This window comes from Seriola dumerili, unplaced genomic scaffold (genome assembly GCF_002260705.1).
Source record: "Seriola dumerili isolate Sdu_G_001 unplaced genomic scaffold, Sdu_1.0 BDQW01000155.1, whole genome shotgun sequence".
Classification (NCBI taxonomy): Eukaryota; Metazoa; Chordata; class Actinopteri; order Carangiformes; family Carangidae; genus Seriola; species Seriola dumerili.
In genome coordinates this window covers 1,636,819-1,656,830 of record NW_019174410.1, presented here as the reverse complement: position 1 = coordinate 1,656,830, position 20,012 = coordinate 1,636,819, and the positions used below count along the sequence as shown (strand labels likewise).

The window sequence follows — 20,012 nt, the reverse complement described above, 5'->3', positions numbered from 1 at the left end:
CCAGCGGTGCATGTTGTCAGGAGTCCACCGAGTTCACGTGCCCAAATCGCTTCCAGATGTAGAATAATCAGTGGACTATTTTTCATCTGCGACAATGCACAGAGAGCCCCTCCCTTTGACCCCCCCCCCAGTATTCATGTGCAAACAACACCAGTGACTCCCACAAAACTGACAGTTGCAGCAGAGTGGAACAAATCCACCACCAGAGTCCAACGGCAACATGACTGATTGCTCTTCCCTCCAGAGGAGACGTCACGTGCCCAAAATCATTGTGATCATCCAAGAGCACACCATCGATTCAGTATGGCCCCTCCCCCACCCATCCCCCTCCCCTCTACTTTCTTCCTCTCTGTATACATTTTTCTTTACATTCCCCAAAGGTCTCCTGTTCAGGCCTCCACCAAAAGAGTGCTTTTACAGGAATAGTTTGGCAGCTCGCGAGGCTCGCGGCGCTCTGCAGCGGTTTGATTCCTTTTTTGGCGGTGTTCTCGGAGCGTCAGGCAGAAGCACCCTGCCCGTCTGCTCCAGCAGAGAGGAAACACACTTCATTTCCTCGCAGCCTCATCCCTCTCAGCGCTTTACTGCCTCAGCATGAAAGACCTCGAAAGACCCTCTCAGCGTTTTTTCAACCCGTGTTTTCGACACCTTCTTACACAGACTATTGTGCTTTAGAAGTGAGTTGAATTCTTTCTCCACGTCTCTCTTCTTTCTCTGAGTGTGTTTGAGCAGGAGGCAGAGTGGATGTTATCCAGCTGTAACTGACATCATCCCTTTGCCTTAAAAAGCGCTCTTTACTTTCTATATAAAGCAGCTCAGCTAAACAAGCCCCTCCATTCATCACCTCATAACACACACACACACACACACACAAACACACACTCCCGCTCTCTCAAGAAATCCCTTATCGTGGAAGTCGTCACATTCAAGTCATCCATCCACGTTAACATGCACCGACATGACATTTGAATTCCATCGAAATGCTGCTCAAACTAATGGATTTCTAATTTAGTCAGATCAGCTCTGACTCCCGTTCAGACGTTTGCACGAGCATGAAAAGGTCAGCTGCTGTTATTTTCAGTTTTATGGCCCACTTAAGGATTTACATCAAGGACCGGGGGGGTGGGGGGGTGGGGGGGGTCATCCAGACTCTGTGACCCTGCAGGAGTGCGCTGCCTCGAGCCTCTCTGACCACACGGTGCACGCTCCGTCCGGCCTTTTCATCCCAACTGTCTCCTCTGACACAGAACAACCCCCCCCCCCACTGAAACCTGTGCAAATGATTATAATCTACTGTATCTACAAATGGCCTGAGAAGCAGAGCGCGGGCCTACATCACTCTCTCTCTCTCTCTCTCTCTCTGCGGTGGAGCCACACTGAACTAGGAGGGAAGTGTTCCTCTGTCGCCATGCCAACGGCCCTGTGTTTTGCTGTTCTGGTCGGAGCCAACTGGCCCACAGAGCGCCGTGCTTTTACTGAGAGAAAACGCTCCGGCTCCTGCGTCCGTCATTCCAACTGTAACACAGTATTACTCTTCTGCCTCTCTCTGTCGTTGCCTCGGAGTCAAGTCTTTCCTTCAGGCAGGAAGTCTTCTACAGGGGCAGAGAGAGAGAAAAGGCCAAGAGACAATCTGGCCTGGAGTAGGTTTGTGTCTGGGTTCTTGGTGGAGAAGCTCAGTAAACAGCTTGACAGTAACTTAATTGAAAGTGTGTTTTACAGCCCCGCGATGTATCAGTCCAGACGCAGTGGGACTTCACCAGCAGCATCTTGCTTTAATAAATGAAGACCTCAACATCTTAAATGGCCGCGTTTACTCAGCGCCGCTCGTTTGTGCTTCCGGAGCAGTAACGACCCGCGGTGCGTGAGAAACCCCGTCCACTGCTCCGTCCGGGAGCCGTCCTCGGCTCCGCAGCTGCCCCCGAGAAGACGGGGCCGCTTTATTAGAGCTGGTCAGCTGATGACAGGAAGCGCGCGAGGGGGAGAACAGGAAGTCGTTGACTGTACATCGCCACTAATGAGGGGTTTCCTCCTGTAAACAACAACATGAGGGGAACTGAGGCCGCGGCTGTTCTGTTTGAAAGTCTGTAGGTGTGTATAAACAGAACAAGTCAGATTAGAGGCGTAGGACAAGGCATCGTCGAGGTCGTGCAGCAGCTTTAACAGGAGCTCTGGATACTTTCAGCCTATAGGCTCGTTGTGTGTTTGCATTACACCTCTGTAGGTTTGTTTCTGCAAACACCTGTGGCTTAGTAACAGCACGACCTTGTCGTTTGTAAATGATACATATCCAAACAGTATCACACCTAAAATACAAACACAACCCTGCCTGGGATTGGCATGCACACACACACGCACACACACACACCTACTGCTACAGACTGTGACTTCATCGTAATCACCATGCTCTATGGGAAAATATGGATTTCACTTGTTTACCACTCACACACCATGTCTTTTCTGCGCCTACACACACCTGACACACACCTGGTTCACGGCTTCCTTGTTTGCATTGCATCATCACTCATCAGTGCGTCACGACGAACTTGTCTGATGCCCCTGAGCAGGAACACACACTGTCGATCTGACAGAGTGACTGAGCTGATGGATGACGATCAGACTGTCAGACTGTCCTGACTGTGTGGATGTGTCATGTTTCGTAAACATTTACGGAGAAGTCGAAACATTTACATCCATCAATCAAACTCCTACACACACACACACACACACACACACACACACACTGATCTGCTGTGAAACTTTGTGACTCTCCTGTTCGCTGGATCCACTTTCATAACAAGTTAAAACAAAATGATTCTGAATGTACACGCAGGGAATAAAGACGAAACCTGAGGAAACACGTAAACAGAAGCTGGATGATGCTGATATGTGATAATTCTCAGGCTCAGTCTGTGTCTTTATCCTCCTGACTCCCTCCTTCTCTCCATGTGAGCCTCCCTCGACTTTGACAACAGAAAGCAGACCAGGTTTCCTCCAACGCTTCAACATAATCTCACAGTCTGAAACCAGCCTGCCCCTGCTGCTGCTGCTGCTGCTGCAGGGAACACACCAGATCCAATATGTCTCACATATGAAAAAGTCTTTTATTCCATGTCTGCAGCTTCCATTCAAGCACTTTCTTTCCCAGTCAGCTGACATGTTCTCCCTCAGCCTTTGTTCTCCTGCTGTCCTTAACTTATTTTCAACCCCTCTCCTCCCTGGGTACCCCCCCCCCGCCCCTTTCTACCCCTTCTCTTTGGCTCTAATTGCACACACACCACATAAAACAGAACCAGACTGTTTTCCTTCCCCCCCTCCTCTCGCTTTAAAACGTAGCACAGACCGTTTCTCTTATTCCAGCTACATCAACAGCTCACGGCTGCTCCATTCACCCACTTTCTCCCTGTCCTACTTTTCTTTCTTTCTTTCTTTCTGGGCTCATATTTCATATCCAAGTTGAGGTGGAGGGCTCTCCACAATCAGCGAGCCCTGCTTTTCTCCGTATACCTCCATCCATCCCTCCCTCCCTCCCTCCCTCATCTCCCCACTCCTCCACCTTTCGCTCTTTCTGTCCAAGTGAGATGGTGAGTGTTTTTTTTTTTCTTCTTTCTTTCTCTATAGCAGGAATGCTGAAGACATTCTTCTCTGGATTGGAGTGGGAAAGACATCGCCATCAAATGGGATTAGCAGCAGGAGGGGAGGGAGAGGAGGAGGAGGAGGAGGAGGAGGAGGAAGGGGAAGGAAGAGCCAGGGAGAGAAAGAAAGGCAAAAAAAGTGAAGAGCAGCTCAGAAGAAATCAGTCCCTGAAAAGAGTTGCAGCCGAGTAAGACACCGGCTTTCTCACCTAACAGACTCTATTGTGTTAACTAATCCATCTGACTCCACCGAGGAGCTCTGCAAACAGACCGACCTCGCCACAGGAACTCAGTCCGCCTGCATCACAGACGCAAATCTACACGCTTAACTTTGTCAAAGTCACTCTTCTTCTTCTTTTGTTTTTCCTCTCTACAGTCTCATCTCCCCACTTTCCAACAGCCTCCCGCTAATGAATGAGTATCACGCCCCAGGAAACCACACATCCACTCTTTAACCTGTAACAAAAATCACCCTCATTCTAGCTCCATCATTTGTCTTCTTCTTCTTCTTTCCAATAAAACATAAATAAATAATAATAATAACCCCTAGAACCACAAGGTCAAAAACTATTTTAAAAAAAGTTTAAAAGTTAAAGAAAAGCATCCTTCAGCTTTTATCCATTTCCTCATCATCCTTCTTTCTTTCTTTCTGAAGTTTATTCAGTTTTAATGAGTTGTCATTCTACACAGAAGCAGGAGGAGAAGTTTTACCTTCAGTGTTGTTGTGGTCTTGTTGTGGAGCAGCTGATATTTCCCTGCAGGAGGCTGAACCACGTCTCAGTGCTGCCCTGCCAGGTATGAGGAGCATATATACAGCAGCGAGCAGCCAGACAGTGACAGACACAGTCGCTCTCTCTCTCTCTCTCTCTCTCTCTCTCTCTGCATGAGTCAGTCTGTCTGTGCGCTCCTCCTCTTCAAAGTAAAAGCACTCAGCCTGCACCCGAGACAGGCTCCTTTCAGAATAAGAGCTGACACTATACTGCGGGTTACTGACCGAGGAACTTCCCTCCGGGAGTTAGGAAGCAAAAATAACAACAAGCTTTCTGAGCTGTGGAAAGAGAGAGAGAGAGAGAGAGACCCATATCTCACTTCTTTTATTCATCCTTTGTCCATGTTTATATTGTTTCCTGAAGGATGGAAGACTAGGGAAGACAGGATGATTGAGGAGAGAGAATCAAAGATAGATTCGCTAAATTAATCACCTGAACAATCCTTTTCGTTTCGAGTGACACGAATGAGATTTGTCCGTTGTACAGTAACATTTGAAACGACGCCCTGACTGGAAATGAAACCTGCGTTCTCTTCAGAAACATTATCCACTATTCACATGTTAACACAGGAGCCACAGGAACTATTATCTCCACGCCGAGCGTATGGAACATGATAGCTTCATGTAGCACGTACAGTATTGGATCTTAAGGGAACAGTTCGAGTACATTCCCAGTGTCACTGTGTGTTGAAACACTCCCATCATTACCCCACAGATCTGGTTTCATTCACTGAAAATATTCAGTTTCTCAATAAAATAAGTTTCCCCTTCATTTTTGTGCCATGAAACAAAACCTTTTTGGGGAATTTATCATTTCTATTTTTGTGTGTAATGCCTCTATTTTTAGAGTTTAGAGTGTTTCCAGGCGGCTGATGAGTCACATCGTGTTGATGGGAGATGTGGTGGGGGGTTGGGGGGGGTTCCGGTCCAGTGGGGGTGCTTGTGTGTAGTTGTTAGGTGTGTGTGTGTGTGTGTGTGTGTGTGGGTGTGTGGTAGTGATTGAGTCTGTATATTGGGGAAAGGGTCAGGGTGCGAGTCAGTCCCTGTGTGTGAGTCAGTGACACTTCGAGGTGAGTCAGAGCGAATCTCAAAGTCAAGACAGCGGCGTAGAGAGAGAGAGAGAGAGAGTGAGTGTACACACTACACCCCTTTAATTAACATCCAGAAGTAGGAGTTGTGTGTCCAAAGGGAGATAACATCTATACCACACACGCCGCTCGCACCAACGGCCGAGGTCAGGACATAATCAGAGGTTGATTGACCTCATACGGAAACAATGTGATTCTCCAAGTGTGTGTGTGTGTGTGTGTGTGTGTATTTAGGGTAATGTGTATTTATCTGTGTGTTTCTCAGTGTTTAACATACCAGGGTGTTCTTTCCTGGGAAACACAGTCTGCTCTCCATGAGGGGCTCACCGAGGCCTGTTAGTTTCCATGCTGTCAACTCCCAGACATACACCCAAGTCTCTCGCTCCCCTCATCCCTCTGCACATCATTTCATCGCTCCCTCCCTCCCTCCCTCCCTCCCTCTCTCTCTCTCTCTCTCTGCTCACCCCCTCTTTCTTCCAGCCCCCCCCCCCCTCCGTGTATTGAAGGTCAGCTCCGACAACTCTCTTCCTTATTTGGAAAGTTTCTCCATTCCATGCAGGTCATTCTAGCTCGGCCGACCAATCCAGTGGTTAGTTAGTCTGGTGTGTCAGCCAATCCTGTTTCTCCCATATCCTTTTAAGGACTGCCCATCTCTGACTCTGGAGGTTGATGTGAAATTATCTGCTTTCCTGCTCCCTCGTGTCTCCGCTGACTTCATTTCGCTTTTTATTCTGTTGCACAATCTCCTTCTCTCCCTGATGACAACTAACTCTCTGTCTCAGCCTTTTTCCATTTGCTGATAGTCAAACACCCCCGTGGCCTGCATCCACCTCTGTGTTTTACTTCTATTTTTAATTAGACATTTGATGATGATGATGATGTACAACAAGCAAAAGTTTCTCAGTGTGTAGCCGGCACCATATGCGGTTACTTAACATGCATGTTTCCTGCTTTCCATAAAACCACAAGCAACACCTCGACAAGAAAGTGATTGTTAATACTTCATTAGAGAGTTCATGACTTGCACCTCGTAAACAAACACACTGCTGAGAGGAAGCTCTGAGTCACAGCGCAGATATGCGACAAATCCTGGCAGCCGGAGCTCCTTGCTCAGCAATGCAACACAGAAACAATATAGATCCTGCTTTAAATTTAACACAGGAAGCCTGAAATGACTACCTACTAGCAGTGTGATTAAAGAAAGAAAAGAATTCAGAGGGACAGAAAGCGAACAACCAATCACCTGCTGCCGCTTTGTGCTGTAAACACAAGTAGAAGCTCAGATGAGCGCTGTTGGCATAGAGCGGTTTGTTGCCTTCAGTTTGTATGCTGTTCCCCTGACAACAACCTCAGTGGGGTTAAAGAGGTTTGGAGCTACTGCAGAAATCATTTAATCTCAGTGGTATGGCAGTCATGTCAGCGGACATGGATCGAACGGTGTAAGGTCAAGCTGCATGCAACACAGGCCACATTAAAGCTCCATCCAGTGTAAAGGTCTGAGTCCATGTGTAGTGTGATTATAGATCAGGTCTAGCTTCTATATTAATACTGTGAAAGTATCAAAGCCTCAGTCCACAGAGAAATGCACACAGCCTGTATTCAGAAACTGAGCCTTAAACCCAGCCGTCAGGACTTCTGGAACTTTGTGATGTCACAACAAAGCAGTCACCAAGCCCCGCCCACCTGGACCCACCATCGAAACCTTGCAGGATTTAGTTTCTCTGAGTGTTTTTACCTGAAATCCGCTATATTTTTATTGGATCTCTCAGAACACAGTCAGCCAATCAGAAGAGAGGCTCAGAGCCTCCTCTCTTCTGATTGGCTCACCGACCTGTTGTTACTAGAGCTCCAGAGAGAAGCCTGAGAGAGGAGATGTAAAACTACACTGAGGTGGTTTTTATATCTTCTGATGGATCAACACTTCAAAATAAAACACAGGAAACGTGTAAAATATGAAACTTTAAAGTGGATTAGACCGTTCTTCATCTTTATCACTGCGGTAGAGCGTCGAAACATGGTGTCACTTACACACTGTAGCTGTAAACTCCTGTGTGTTTGGGATGTTAGACAATATGATTATAGCTTAACTGTTACTTTCCTTCCAAAGGCTACGTCTGCTTTAGCTGCACTTGATTCAAAACTCTTTACAATCAAGGGCAGGTTCTGCGTACTGTATAGTGCAGTAGGTCTTTGGTCTGTTTAAATTCACACCCAGTCAATCGGTTATTACAGCATCTCTTTAACAAATCAAAGGCAAAGAAAAAAAAAACAAAAAACTTGAGCTGAATCGTTCCAGACCCTTCGCAGAAACATAAAATCAGTGCAGTGAGGAAAACGGCTAAATCGAGGTCCGTGTTAAGTGCCAATGTGCGCCTGTTTTTCATCATCTGTAATCTTAGCATACTGAGTAAAAATGAACATAGAGCTGCATCAAAAAAAAAAAAAAAAAATCCACAGACACGTTGGTAGTGAGAGTTCAGCTCACACATAAAAAGCAGACTGTGGAATGAAATACGTGCAAGAGAACAATTTGGACTGTCAGAGTTGATTCCTGGTCTTATGACAGAGAGATTAAGCTGTGGAGTGGTTCGAGGATAATTGTTGCCTCTGCTGCTTGGTGTGTGACGCCCACCCAGACATTATCCTTAACGTATAATATAACGCTTTGCCCCTATTATCATGGTCAATATCACGGTGGTCACACCTTCGACGTGTTGCACTGGCACTTCTGTCTGTCTGCTCCTTTGTCTTGTTGTCTAACTCAGTGGAGGTGTGTGTCCTGACGTGCTCGCTCAATACCACGTCTTAATGTGTCACTGCGTCGCATGTGCTCTATCAACAACCTGGAAGTAGATGGGTGACTACACACACACACACACACACACACACACACACACACACACACACACACAAGGAAAACACCATTTCAACAACACAGCTACCGTACAGAAATCTGGACATCGACAATGTGAAAACAAACACAACCATGTGTATGTGTGTGTGTGTGTGTGTGTGTGTTTTCCTCTTGTCATTACACCAAAATGAAGGAGGGTTAAAACGTTCTTGTGAAAATGTGCACACCAACTAAACATGAACCTTTAACAGTACAGGAGAGACACTGGACGCCTCATCCATCAACACACACTCACAATGTATGTGAATGAGAGCGCACACACACACACACACACACACACACACACACACACAGATTTACAAGCTCCAGGTGTTATCAGTCTATGATGATGTGACTTTACACACAGTCACATGTGTACAGTTAAACCCTGGGGAGCCCTGAACAGGGGGGGGGGGGGTAACTCTGTCCAAAATGGCAATGACCTGATGTTGAGACACAGATCTTCACTCTGAGTGTGTTTAATATCTGTACAGTATATTTAGACCCTTTAGCCCAGTTTATCTTCCAGACCAGCAGCAACGCCAATACAATACGGCTTTTCGTTGCCTCACACAACAAATCTGCTCAAAGCAAAATGTCATTTAGCAAAACATTTTAATCCTCGAAGCAGTTTATAAGAGGGCAACTGCTGGTTGTGCGTGGAGTCGTGTGTTTATCTTATACTGTTTACAGTAGTCGGAAAAACACACATCCATCAAATTCACCAACTGAAGCGAGTAACCCAAATATTATTTGTTTCTCTGTCTAGAATCACAGTAAAACTGATGTGAAAAATAAGCTAAATTCCAGAGAAGCGTACAGCGAGACGGTGCAATGTACCTATTCTCCACCATGGGATTAAATGATCCTGCTCTCTCTCCAAAAAACCTGAACCCTGTTTCGGATCCGACCGAACAATCTGAGCCTCTCCCCTGAGAATTTCCTTTGATTCTTATCCTGACGTCTGGCATCAACACCGGGCATCAAACCCGAATACCAACCGACCCGGCTCTCTCTTCCTTCGGCAACAGAAAAACAGCAGGTCTGTTTTCACAGCCCGGCTCTCCTGCAGTCCCTCCTGCCTGCCAAGTCACACAACGACTTCCTCCAACTCATCAGCTCTCTGTTATTCAAGCAAAAAAATCATCCCTTACACAGGCTTCCAGTATGTTATTCCTATGATTTAGAACCATTTATTTTAGATTTGTGAACATGAACGTATCTCCCCAGTAGATGTAAACACTGGAGTTAAGAATGTAACCTTATTTGACGCAGCTGCTTCTTTATAAATAATAAAAAGATGCAGAGAAAACCCTGAATAATTGTTGGGTATATCCACATGTGCATCGTGTTTACTTGAGAGTAAAAGCTTAAATGAACAGAGAAATTTTAGAATTAATTCTCTTTTGGTTTTGAAGTCTAGACACTCAGGCCTCATTGTGGGTGAAGTGCTGACTCAAACAGTTAAACTCCATCCATACTAATCCCCACTGCCTTTAAGTGAATGCTGTAAAACAAAAGCTATTTCATGATATTACCTTATTTCAAAAATACAAGAACGTTGGCGTCACACTTTCCACTCCGCCTGTTGAATTAACAGCAATTCAACAAAGTGGCTTGTTCGAAAGGTTGTGGTGGTAATTAAAAAAAAAAAAGAAGCAATTAAAGTAACAGACTGGGATTACTTTGCTCTGTTGATGTTTCAACAAAGAGACAATATATCAGTCAAGTATGGGATGAGCCACACGACCGACAGGATACAAGGAACTCGGCGATAAGCTCGGGGGGGGGGGGGGCTTTAGGTTAAAGAGTGGTCACGTCACCTGAGGAAACGGAGCGCAGTCTGGCAGAGACGTGACCTTCGGTTAATGGCAGAGCTGCTGTTTTTACTGTGCGATTACACAATTTAAAGGGGAGAGGGCAGGAGAGGGATGGCTGATGTTTTCTAATTGCTGCACAGTCGGGAGCTGATTGTTTTTTCGCAGCTAATCCGTTGTTGTTGTTGTTGTTGTGGAAAAGACTCTTTTCTGTTTCCCTGCTATTTGTACAAGCGAGAAACGAAACACAGCGTCTCTCATTTGATGTTTACTTCAATATTCATCATTTCCACTTTTGTCGAAGCTCTACGATTAATCTCATTTCTCTCTGGGAAACTTTCAGGCAAGTTTAGAATTAACTATATTTTTATATGCCACATGGAAAATTGTGGAATTACATATTATCATAATAAAACATTATTAAGATTGATTTGTGTCTCTTGACAGCTTTAATATTTGAAATGTAAAATTTTACGTTAAGTATAAATAAGCAACTACAATACTGAAGACTCCTTGGCTCCATATAGAAACTGGATGACCGGACATGACAAACAAACATAAATTTGCAGTATGTCGTAAAAGCCGCTCTGCTCTTGTCTAAGGTTGAAGGAATCATGTGTTTTAATATAATTTCCTCTGCTGCTTCTGTGTTTTGCCTCCACGATAGCTGCATTAATAAAGGCCACATGTGGCGCCACTCAAATCACATCCAGAGCATCACCCTCGCAGACAAATATTTACCTGTGATTTTCTGTCTCCGCCTCTATATTCTCAGCTCTGCAAGCACAGAATTAACAAGTCATGACAGTTATGTCAACAGATACGCAATACCACCCGTGAGCAGGAATCAGATTCAGACCACATGCAATGCAAAACACCAAGCTTTACTGTGCTATAACTACATACTAGTCTACATGCAACCAGCCAGAGCCCATGACAACACTGCTGACCACCTGCAGCTGATGGGACATTGTTCAATACTGTGACAGTCATTTAGAAAACTCTGTAAAAACATCTTCCCATCTGAGTAAGTTTAGCCAAACTCAAAAGGAAAAATATTGCAAGTGAAAGGTAAAAGAAGAGAGAGACTCTTTGAGGCCGTGGTTGAGATGTGATGAATCAAATTAATGGATAAACAGACAAGTTTTTACAGTTCGTCCACGAATGCCTGCATCGAATGTCACAGTAATTCTTCCCTTAGTTGTCGAGATAGACTAGATGAAAGCTAGATGAAATGTCAGCGAGAAACGTCAGTAAGATTCATCAGCTGGGAACGATGAATGTCTCTACGAAGTTTGGTGTCAACCCATCGAGTAGATGTTGAGACATTTCACTGAATAAGTGAAGAATCTGACCTGGTGGTCGTGCTGAGGAGAGAGTCAGGGGTTATTAAAGTTCATCCTGAGGGGAGCATGAATATTTGCAGCAAACTCCTTTTTACTCTAAACCACAAAACGTCATCCCTCGTGGTGGTGAGAGAGGAAGAGTCAGCAGGGTTCATCCTCTGGGAACCATGAATGTCTGTTCAAAGTTTAATGTCAATCCATCTGATCTATTGAGATATTTAATAAACTCTATATATGGACCAAAGTAGTGGATGGACCGATCGACATCTCTAACATCGCTAAAAGCTAAATAAGTAAAATAGAATAAAACAAGTATCTCAAAAACCAGCGAACTGAGTGAAAGAATACACTACAATTATTTGTCAATAGTGTGATGTCATTTATGATCACAGATGCATCAGGGAGGCATCCTGCTAACCTCAGGGGACTAAGATGATAACCATGCAAGTGCAACATCCCTGGTTTGAGTCTGAGTGTTCAGTCCCTTCTTTCTCTCTTCCTCCTTATTTATTGTCGGCTCTCGACTGTACTCTTCCTAATCCATCAAGCAAGTGTGATAAAAACCCATGCACAAGAGGCTTGTTCACTGCAGACATCTCAAAAACACAGGAACAGCTGAAAAATAAAGCCATTCTCTCCTCTAATAACAGTGACATCCTACCTGACCCCTATAGAGCTCACAGAAAGGTGCTCAGGAAAAAAAAAACAAAAACACAATGGCTCTGTCCGGGGCTGGGCATGCAGTCCGAGGTCAGATAGGAACAATAGGAGCCATCCAGCAAAAGCCACGCAGATCTGTTTACAGCCACAGACAGACGGCAGCTGGCAGACTCGCCCTGGCACACACGATGCCACACCGACTCCACATGAAAGCAGGGGGAGTGCTTTTGTTCTGGGATTCCCCCTTTTAACCCTTTCACGAAGCTGAGACACGACACTATCATTTCCACCAGACCTCAGACAGGCCTCCTCTAGTCTGTCTCCCTCCCACGTCCCGCCCTCCCCTGCTGACTACCCTACCCTACCCCCCCCCTGGGGGCACAGACACACGGGGACCTCGACAGGTACTCACAGCTTCGGTTTGGGCTTGGTCGGCAGCGGAGGGCCGTCCCTCGCGGGGGATGGAGACACCTTGCCTGGGGTCGGAGGTGAGTCTGGTGCCACCTGAGCTGGACTTTGGGCTGTGACTGGAACATCTGCCATAGAGTCAAACTGTGGCAGGGGTGGAGGTGGAGGTGGGGGTGGTGGCGTGATGTCTTTAGGTGGGCTTGGAGGTGACGGTGGATTCGGGGGTTGGCCGTTCTGTATAGACTCTTTCTCCTTGTCCTTGTCCTCCACCTCTGAGCCTATCTGTAATGCAGGCAGGGTGGACACACTGGGCCAGATCTCCAGCTCCTTGATATGGAAAGCCTCGGTGCCGGGATGAGGCAGCGTCTTGGGTGGCAGCTCCAGGAGGCTGATCTCTGTGGGTGGGGGAGGAGGGGGGAAGGCGGCCGTATCCTCAAACCCTGAGCTATCACCAGACATGCCATTACTGGATGAGTCCTCGGTCGCTGAGGGAAACAAACACGAGGAAAGTGGAAAATTTTGGACTTTAATGTTACGTTTTTCTTCTGGCCACTGCATAGCTCAGTAGATAAAGATCACACACACACACACGACTGTGTCACAGCTGATGTGATCTAAAGCAGCAGCTGGATCCAGTCAAGCTGATGCAATTCCTGTTTATTCAGCCTTTCCTTTAACCACATGGTGAATCCTGTGCTGTACATACACAGTCCTGTCTGTGAGAGCGCACACACACACACACACACACACACACACACACACACACACACACACACACACACACACTCACACCTCTCACCTTTGTCCCGTTCAGACTTCACAATAACAAGCAGGACAAACGTCGATCGTCTTGTTGAGACATAACAAATGACTTTCACCACTGATTATAAACCACAGGACTTCAGTGGAGCGACTGGATAATGACCAAACCCTGATTCATTTGAATTTACATTTCATTTTGTTTAATCTTACAACGACTCATCTTTTGATAACAACATCTTCTCACAGTCAAGGGTGTTAAAAATAATTTCTTAAAAATGGTGGAGATGGAACTTATAGAGACTCTACTGTGTGTAAAGACAATATAAATGACAGAGTATATTTTAAAGCAGATACGTCTGCATCAATGCACAATTGGGAACATTACCAATAGTTTTTGAAGCCTCACGTTGGTTTATCCTTGTTACCAGCATCTGTTAGTCTGTTAGCCTACAGCAGATCAAACTGAGGTGAGGTAAACTCCCTTATAAACCATAATGTTATCTTAATGGAACAATAGTTTACAAAACCACGCTCGGAAAAAAACAATTTTTTGAAGCAGTTTCCCTGGTGACTTAAATGAATCTTTTTTACAGAATAAACAGAAATTGCATCTTAAGGAACGTCCACATTGGCTTCATCTCACCTGCAGTGACAGTGAGTTGGGCGGTGCTGTTTATGGAGCCATACAGGTTGGACGCCGTGCAGCAGAACAGACCTCCGTCCTCTGGAAAGGCCTCGGCTATCACCAGGGTGCAGATCTCTTCTAAAATAAAAAAAACAAAAAAACAACCACAATTAATTACATGATTAATAACCGAACCGTTTATGATCCTAGCTCTGTGGTCTGAAGTCGGCCACGATGATGGGTGTAATTAAAAAACACAACACTGAGTGGAGTGACATGTTGATACTCGATTTGTTTGTAATGAGATGTAATAGAGACATTAGATGGACGGGAAGATGAGTTATGTTCATAGTAGACAGATGATGGACATTTCATGTAGACCGGTGAGTCACTATTCATACTCAGACACACAGAGAGAGCAGAGAGAAGAACAGACAGACACATAAACACTGAAGCACAGATGTTCACGGACGTCTGAGTGACTCACAGACTGAGAGCAACACCTGAAACGCCCCCTGACTCACACAGGTGGGAAATGTGTGTGTGTGTCACTATTTACCCATGATTTTGTGTGTGTGTGAGTTTCTCAGACTTTCACAGGGACTCCCTCTGACTGTAATGGATGTGATAATAAGTGTGAGACACAGATTTAACCAAGTGAAAGGCCGATAATGAAACCATCAAACTCAACTGGAGTCTGCAGACAAAGCTAATAATCCATTACTACTTTAAACCACTGACTGCTGTTGGGAAGATGAAAGCAGTGTTGTAATTGACAGAGTCATATAATGTTAGACCCTGAAGGAGTTGAGGTCACATACTGTACCTGGCTCAGCTGCAGATCGAGGCTCTGATTCAGAGCGTTGACAGGCAGACGGGAAGAGAGGAACACAGAAATATTTTGGTTATTAGCAAGTATGGATTGTAAATGTTGTGCTTAAAGTGAAAAAATCACTCAGAAGAAATGTCTCACTTTTCTGGAGAATACGAAAATCAGGTGAGTCCAGGATCTCCTCTCCCTGGCGGGACCATCGGACCTGCAGAGGAGGGCCACCGCGCACCCTGCACTCCAGAACCACCACTTGGCCCTCGGACGCCTGGGCATCCTGCAAGAGCTACACAAAACCAGGATTAATAAGCCAGAGAGGAGTAAAAAAAAATGAAAAAATAAAAAAAAAGGAAGGGAGCGGTAATGAGAAAAAGGAGTGAGTCAGTGAAGAAAGACGGGGGGAAAAAGAAGAAAGTGAAACTGGAAATGAAAAGAATAAATCTACTTCAGAAGAGACAGATGGAGATGGACACAGATGGAGACAGATGGAGACAGATGGAGACAGAAGGAGGGCTGGAGATGACATGAGATGTCACGATTTGAGCGTTCAGCGAACTCCACTAAAAAGTCACTTTATTTCACCACATTAGATATAAAACGACCATCGGTTTGTTCACCTTAAACTCTCAATAACAGAGTCACAAAAACACTTTCCTCAAACACCCTGACGTCCTCTGACATTTTATTGGATCTTTCTGTTTTTGGGAATCACACGATCCAAAAATAGTCAAAAATCTGACTGTTGACACTGTCCATTTGTTTTAACTTTAGCCTAAACTTTGCATCTGTCTTGGTCCAAATAGCTGTCACTTAATGCTGACAACTTACAAAACACACCCCTAAGTTTACTTTGTCAAAATATTGTATTCCAAGATTAAATCGTTTCTTAAATATTTGGAAAATGATGAACTGAAAGAGCCAGTTATATTTGACAGGTTGTCAAATACACTTTTTATCATCATTGACATTGAATACCTGCCTTTTGGAAGTCAATGAAAGAGGAGCTCTGACCTTCTGGTTCTGGGAAAGTATGTGTGTAATGATTTACTTGGTAAATACTCAAGTTTAAAGGTCACTTATTATATAAAGGTCTCTGTCCATGTGTTGTTTGATTATAGATCAGGTCTAGCTTCTATATTAATACTGTGAAAGTATCAAAGCCTCAGTCCACAGAGAAATGCACACAGCCTGTATTCAGAAACTGAGCCTTAAAACCAGCCGTCAGGACTTCTGGAACTTTGTGATGTCACAACAAAGCAGTCACCAAGCCCCGCCCACCTGGACCCACCATCCAAACCTTTACAGGATTTGGTTTCTCTGAGTGTTTTACCTAAAATATGCTATATTTATGTCAGATCACTCATAAAACAGCCAATCAGAAGAGAGGCTCAGAGCCTCCTCTCCTCTGATTGGCTCACCGACCTGTTGTTACTAGAGCTCCAGAGAGAAGCCTGAGAGAGGAGATGTAAAACTACACTGAGATGGTTTTTGGTTCTTAAAGACCACAAGTATATCTTCTTATGGATCAACACTTCAAATAAAACACAGAAGAAGAAAATATGGGTCATTTAAGCTAGCTTAAGATAGCAGTTAGCTTTCAGTATAAGGAGGACTGTCAACTACGATTAGACTGTAAGCTTTTCATTATCACTTATACTCTTATTTGCTATAGTTCAAATGTGTAAAAAATAATGGATTTCTTTTAACCTCAGAATCACATCTTCCTTACAGATGACAGTTAACTCCTGTCTCCAGTCAGTCACATGACAGTTTACGGTTTTACAGGACTAAAAAAACATCCACATGGGGGTCAGTGTCAACACGGTGTTGTGTCTCCTTCCAGCCAACAGGGCCGGAGTGACATAGAGTGGTACATCCATCAACAGGAGGCACTCAGTGTCAGTGTAAATAGATGTGCGTGTGAGCCTCTCTCTCTCTCTGTGTGTGACTGTGTGTGTTTGGCATGGGTATATTTTGGGAGGACAAAGGGCGGGATGTACATCATGGGGCCGACAGGGTATCTGTGTGGGTGTGTTAAATGGGTGACATCACGGCGCTGACTTCACTAGAGGCGAACATCCTCTCTCATTGAGATGATTAAAGCCTGTGACAGTTTTTCTTTTAAAGGAGATGGGTGGGGGGGGTTGAGGAGGAGGGGGGGAGTGAAGAAAAACAAATGTCTTTTTGTAATGAAGTGGAAAATGATTTAGGGCCTGACTGGCTGAATGAGAGTGAAAGAGACCTGACCCTTGTGGGTTTGGCAGGGCTGTTTGAAGCTCTGCCTCGGCCCGTCTCAGACCCGCCATCACAAGACCCACAGCCTGAGGGAGAGGGAGCTGGGGCCTGTCGGGGGAGTGTTGAAGCGTCTGAGTTGGAGAAGGGTGATCTGGAGCTGGAGGAGGAGCTCCCATCAAAGCTTTTGTTTTATCTGACCCCCACCGCTGAAAGCCACAGCACTGCATACTGCTATTATGGTAAGGCACGGAGTCTGAGTACATGTGTATCAGGTTCTGTGTATGTATGCCTGTATGTATTGCATGCATGATGTATTGTATGTTTTTCATGGTTTGGGCTTTAGTCCCTTTGGTTTCTTTTTAAAGGAAATCTTAACGCTGCAGCATACAAACTTATTTTAGACGATGGCATGCGTCTAATGTTTTGCAGCAGTGTGAGATAGGCCCCCTCCGCTTCACCAGACTTGGAAAACTAAGATCTGAAACTCTGAGGATGAACTGAAAGCCAGGTCTTATCGCCCCGCATCAGTGTTCAGCCTCACTGATGCGTTTGAGGTCGAATGGGAGAAAATCTTTGCAGCCAGGTTTCAAACTCTTGTGGAAAAACTTCACCAGAAGAGTGGACGCTGTTAGCAGCATATTAATGACCATGTTTTTTTTTGGGTATGTGCATAATGTTTGGGTGTTCATTTACATTTCATCATGTAGTATTTGTATATGTTGTGTACGCGGACTTACCTTAGTGAATACAGGGGGGCCCGACGCCTCACTGGCGTACAGTGACGACACCGGGCTCTGCATCTAGAAAACGACACAAACTTAGTTTCCGAAAAGGTGGAGACCATTCAGAAATGTGTCTGCGTATGAGCCTGTGTTGCTGTGTGTGCTGTGGATGGCTTACCCTCTGTGGGGGCTGAGACAGAGCCTGAACCAGGGTGGAGCGGTGAGGAAGGACCTCCGTGGTTTTGGGTGATGAAGAGCGTATTGTTAGGGACATTGAAGTAGTCTTCTTCTGCACTCTGAAATAAGCAAAGCATAAATCAGCACACAAATGAGAAAATTTTTCCTCGACTCTATATGCTTTTATTTATAACATGATACTTGAATCAAAGCAAACTGTCTCCCTGGTAATTAAGATGATATCAGTATTCCTGGCCTCAGTGTAAACAGAAAGGGAATCAGGAAGTAGTTCAGATGGAGGCAGATTTATACAGCAGATAATAATCAAAAATATTTAGAGAGCTAGAAAGCACTCCACTCCAGTACTGTCAGTTTGAGTGCACCATCCAAAAAATGCATTATTTTAGTAATTGAAAATTTTAAATATGTATAAATATATATATATATTTTGATCCAGACCCTGCACAAAAATAACCACACATATAGTGACAGACAACTGTGTGCTGGATTTGTTCAGTCTTGTAAGTGCTATTTAAAAAAAAAAAATACTTATGACAATGAACTTTTTGACTAAATTATCAAGTTAATATTATTTTTACATTTAAAGCAGAAGAAAACGATTCAAGAGAAAAGAAAAATAAACAAATAAAAGAAGAGAGTGAAAGTGAACAAGGGGTAAAAGGTTTGTAAATAAGTCAGCTTATAGGGGGAAAACCTGACGGGGAATTTTCTTTTAAACCTCTGAACCTCTCATTATTTAAAATTGTGGCCTGGGTATGTGGTCAGGATTATGGCTCTTTAGGGCCCCTTTAAGGGCCTAGTTAAATAGCAGGCAGCAGACCTGATAAGCTGCTGTGGGGCTCAGTTAACCTGTTCAGGGGTTCAAGGTTCACTGGGTCACGGGTTCACAAGAGGTCAAGCAGAGACACGTACTGAGGCATGGTTCCTGATCTGGATTTTGCTCCTTCTCCGTCCGAGTCTGATGATGAAGCTCCTGATGGAACATAAATAGAAGCACCAATGATTATTCACACATGACACAGGATGTTTTTTCAACAGTAAATATTTCAGCAATTAGCAAATTCCCAGGAAATTTGTTCTGCATTTTAAAATCTCCTAAATGTAAACCAACATGATGACTGTACTTCTCATAAATCCTGTACAAAAAGGACATTGCTTCTCATCTTTTTATCCTATAACACTGAAAGCTCAGTTGTGTGAGAAGAATAGCATCCTTGTTTTGTGCCATAAAGCAATATTTTCTTTTTGCTATTAAGCACTGTAGAAGACTAACCACCATGGAATCCCCTATACAAACACACTCGAGGCTTCTCATAAGTACAGATGTCTCAAAAGTAAAAATTCCCTGATGTGAAAATGACACATTTCATGACTGACCTTCAATGTAAACCTCAGCAGAGGTATTGTCTGCTCCGAGACTGTTGGACGCCACGCAGGTGTAACGTCCCGTATCGTCCTCAAAGGCTTCGGCGATCACCAGCGTGTGCAGGTCACCGTCCCTCCAGATCTGTATGTCAGGAGAGCTGTGCAGCTCACGGCCTTCACAGAACCACCTGGGGGAGGAGGTGAAACACAAGTGTGGTTACTTCAACATGCTGCTGCCAATCAGAACAACTGTGAACAATAAAATCTAAAAACTAGAGTTGAGCTTTAAGGAGTTTGATGAACATAGAGACTAAAATCATCCTTTTCTACCCTGTAGATTATTTAAACTGGTGCTCTAAGCTAACAGCACTGTGCTGAGTGATAAAGACAACTAGCATCATTTAAAGTAGGAAAACTGACTTTTAAACTCATAGAAAAATATAGTACAATAAGACTAAGAGTCTACAACTATGCAAGTGGATCTGCGAGGCTGCACATGGGCACAGCTGTGGGTTGAATGCTAACGTCAATTAGCATGCTACAAGAATGGTAGCGTGGTGATGTGTAGCAGCTGTAACGTTTACCATGTTCATTATCTTAGTTTAGTGTGTTAGCATGCTAACATTTGCTAACTAGTATTTAACACAAAGTGCAGCTGAGGATGAT

At 44.5% G+C, this 20,012-nt stretch overlaps 1 protein-coding gene across 5 annotated transcripts in view; it reads right to left on the bottom strand.

The window, feature by feature from the left end:
- Positions 1 to 20,012, bottom strand: part of palld (palladin, cytoskeletal associated protein) — a 62,715-nt gene that overhangs the window by 20,032 nt on the left and 22,671 nt on the right. For all 5 annotated transcript variants that reach the window (XM_022751408.1, XM_022751409.1, XM_022751412.1 and 2 more), the window contains exons 3-10: positions 19,359 to 19,534; positions 18,894 to 18,954; positions 17,962 to 18,079; positions 17,799 to 17,861; positions 14,971 to 15,112; positions 14,824 to 14,847; positions 14,016 to 14,135; positions 12,615 to 13,095 (exon numbers count right to left, since the gene is read on the bottom strand). In XM_022751408.1, coding sequence (XP_022607129.1) covers positions 12,615 to 13,095; positions 14,016 to 14,135; positions 14,824 to 14,847; positions 14,971 to 15,112; positions 17,799 to 17,861; positions 17,962 to 18,079; positions 18,894 to 18,954; positions 19,359 to 19,534 — 1,185 coding nt within the window. The remainder of the gene's footprint in view (positions 1 to 12,614; positions 13,096 to 14,015; positions 14,136 to 14,823; positions 14,848 to 14,970; positions 15,113 to 17,798; positions 17,862 to 17,961; positions 18,080 to 18,893; positions 18,955 to 19,358; positions 19,535 to 20,012) is intronic.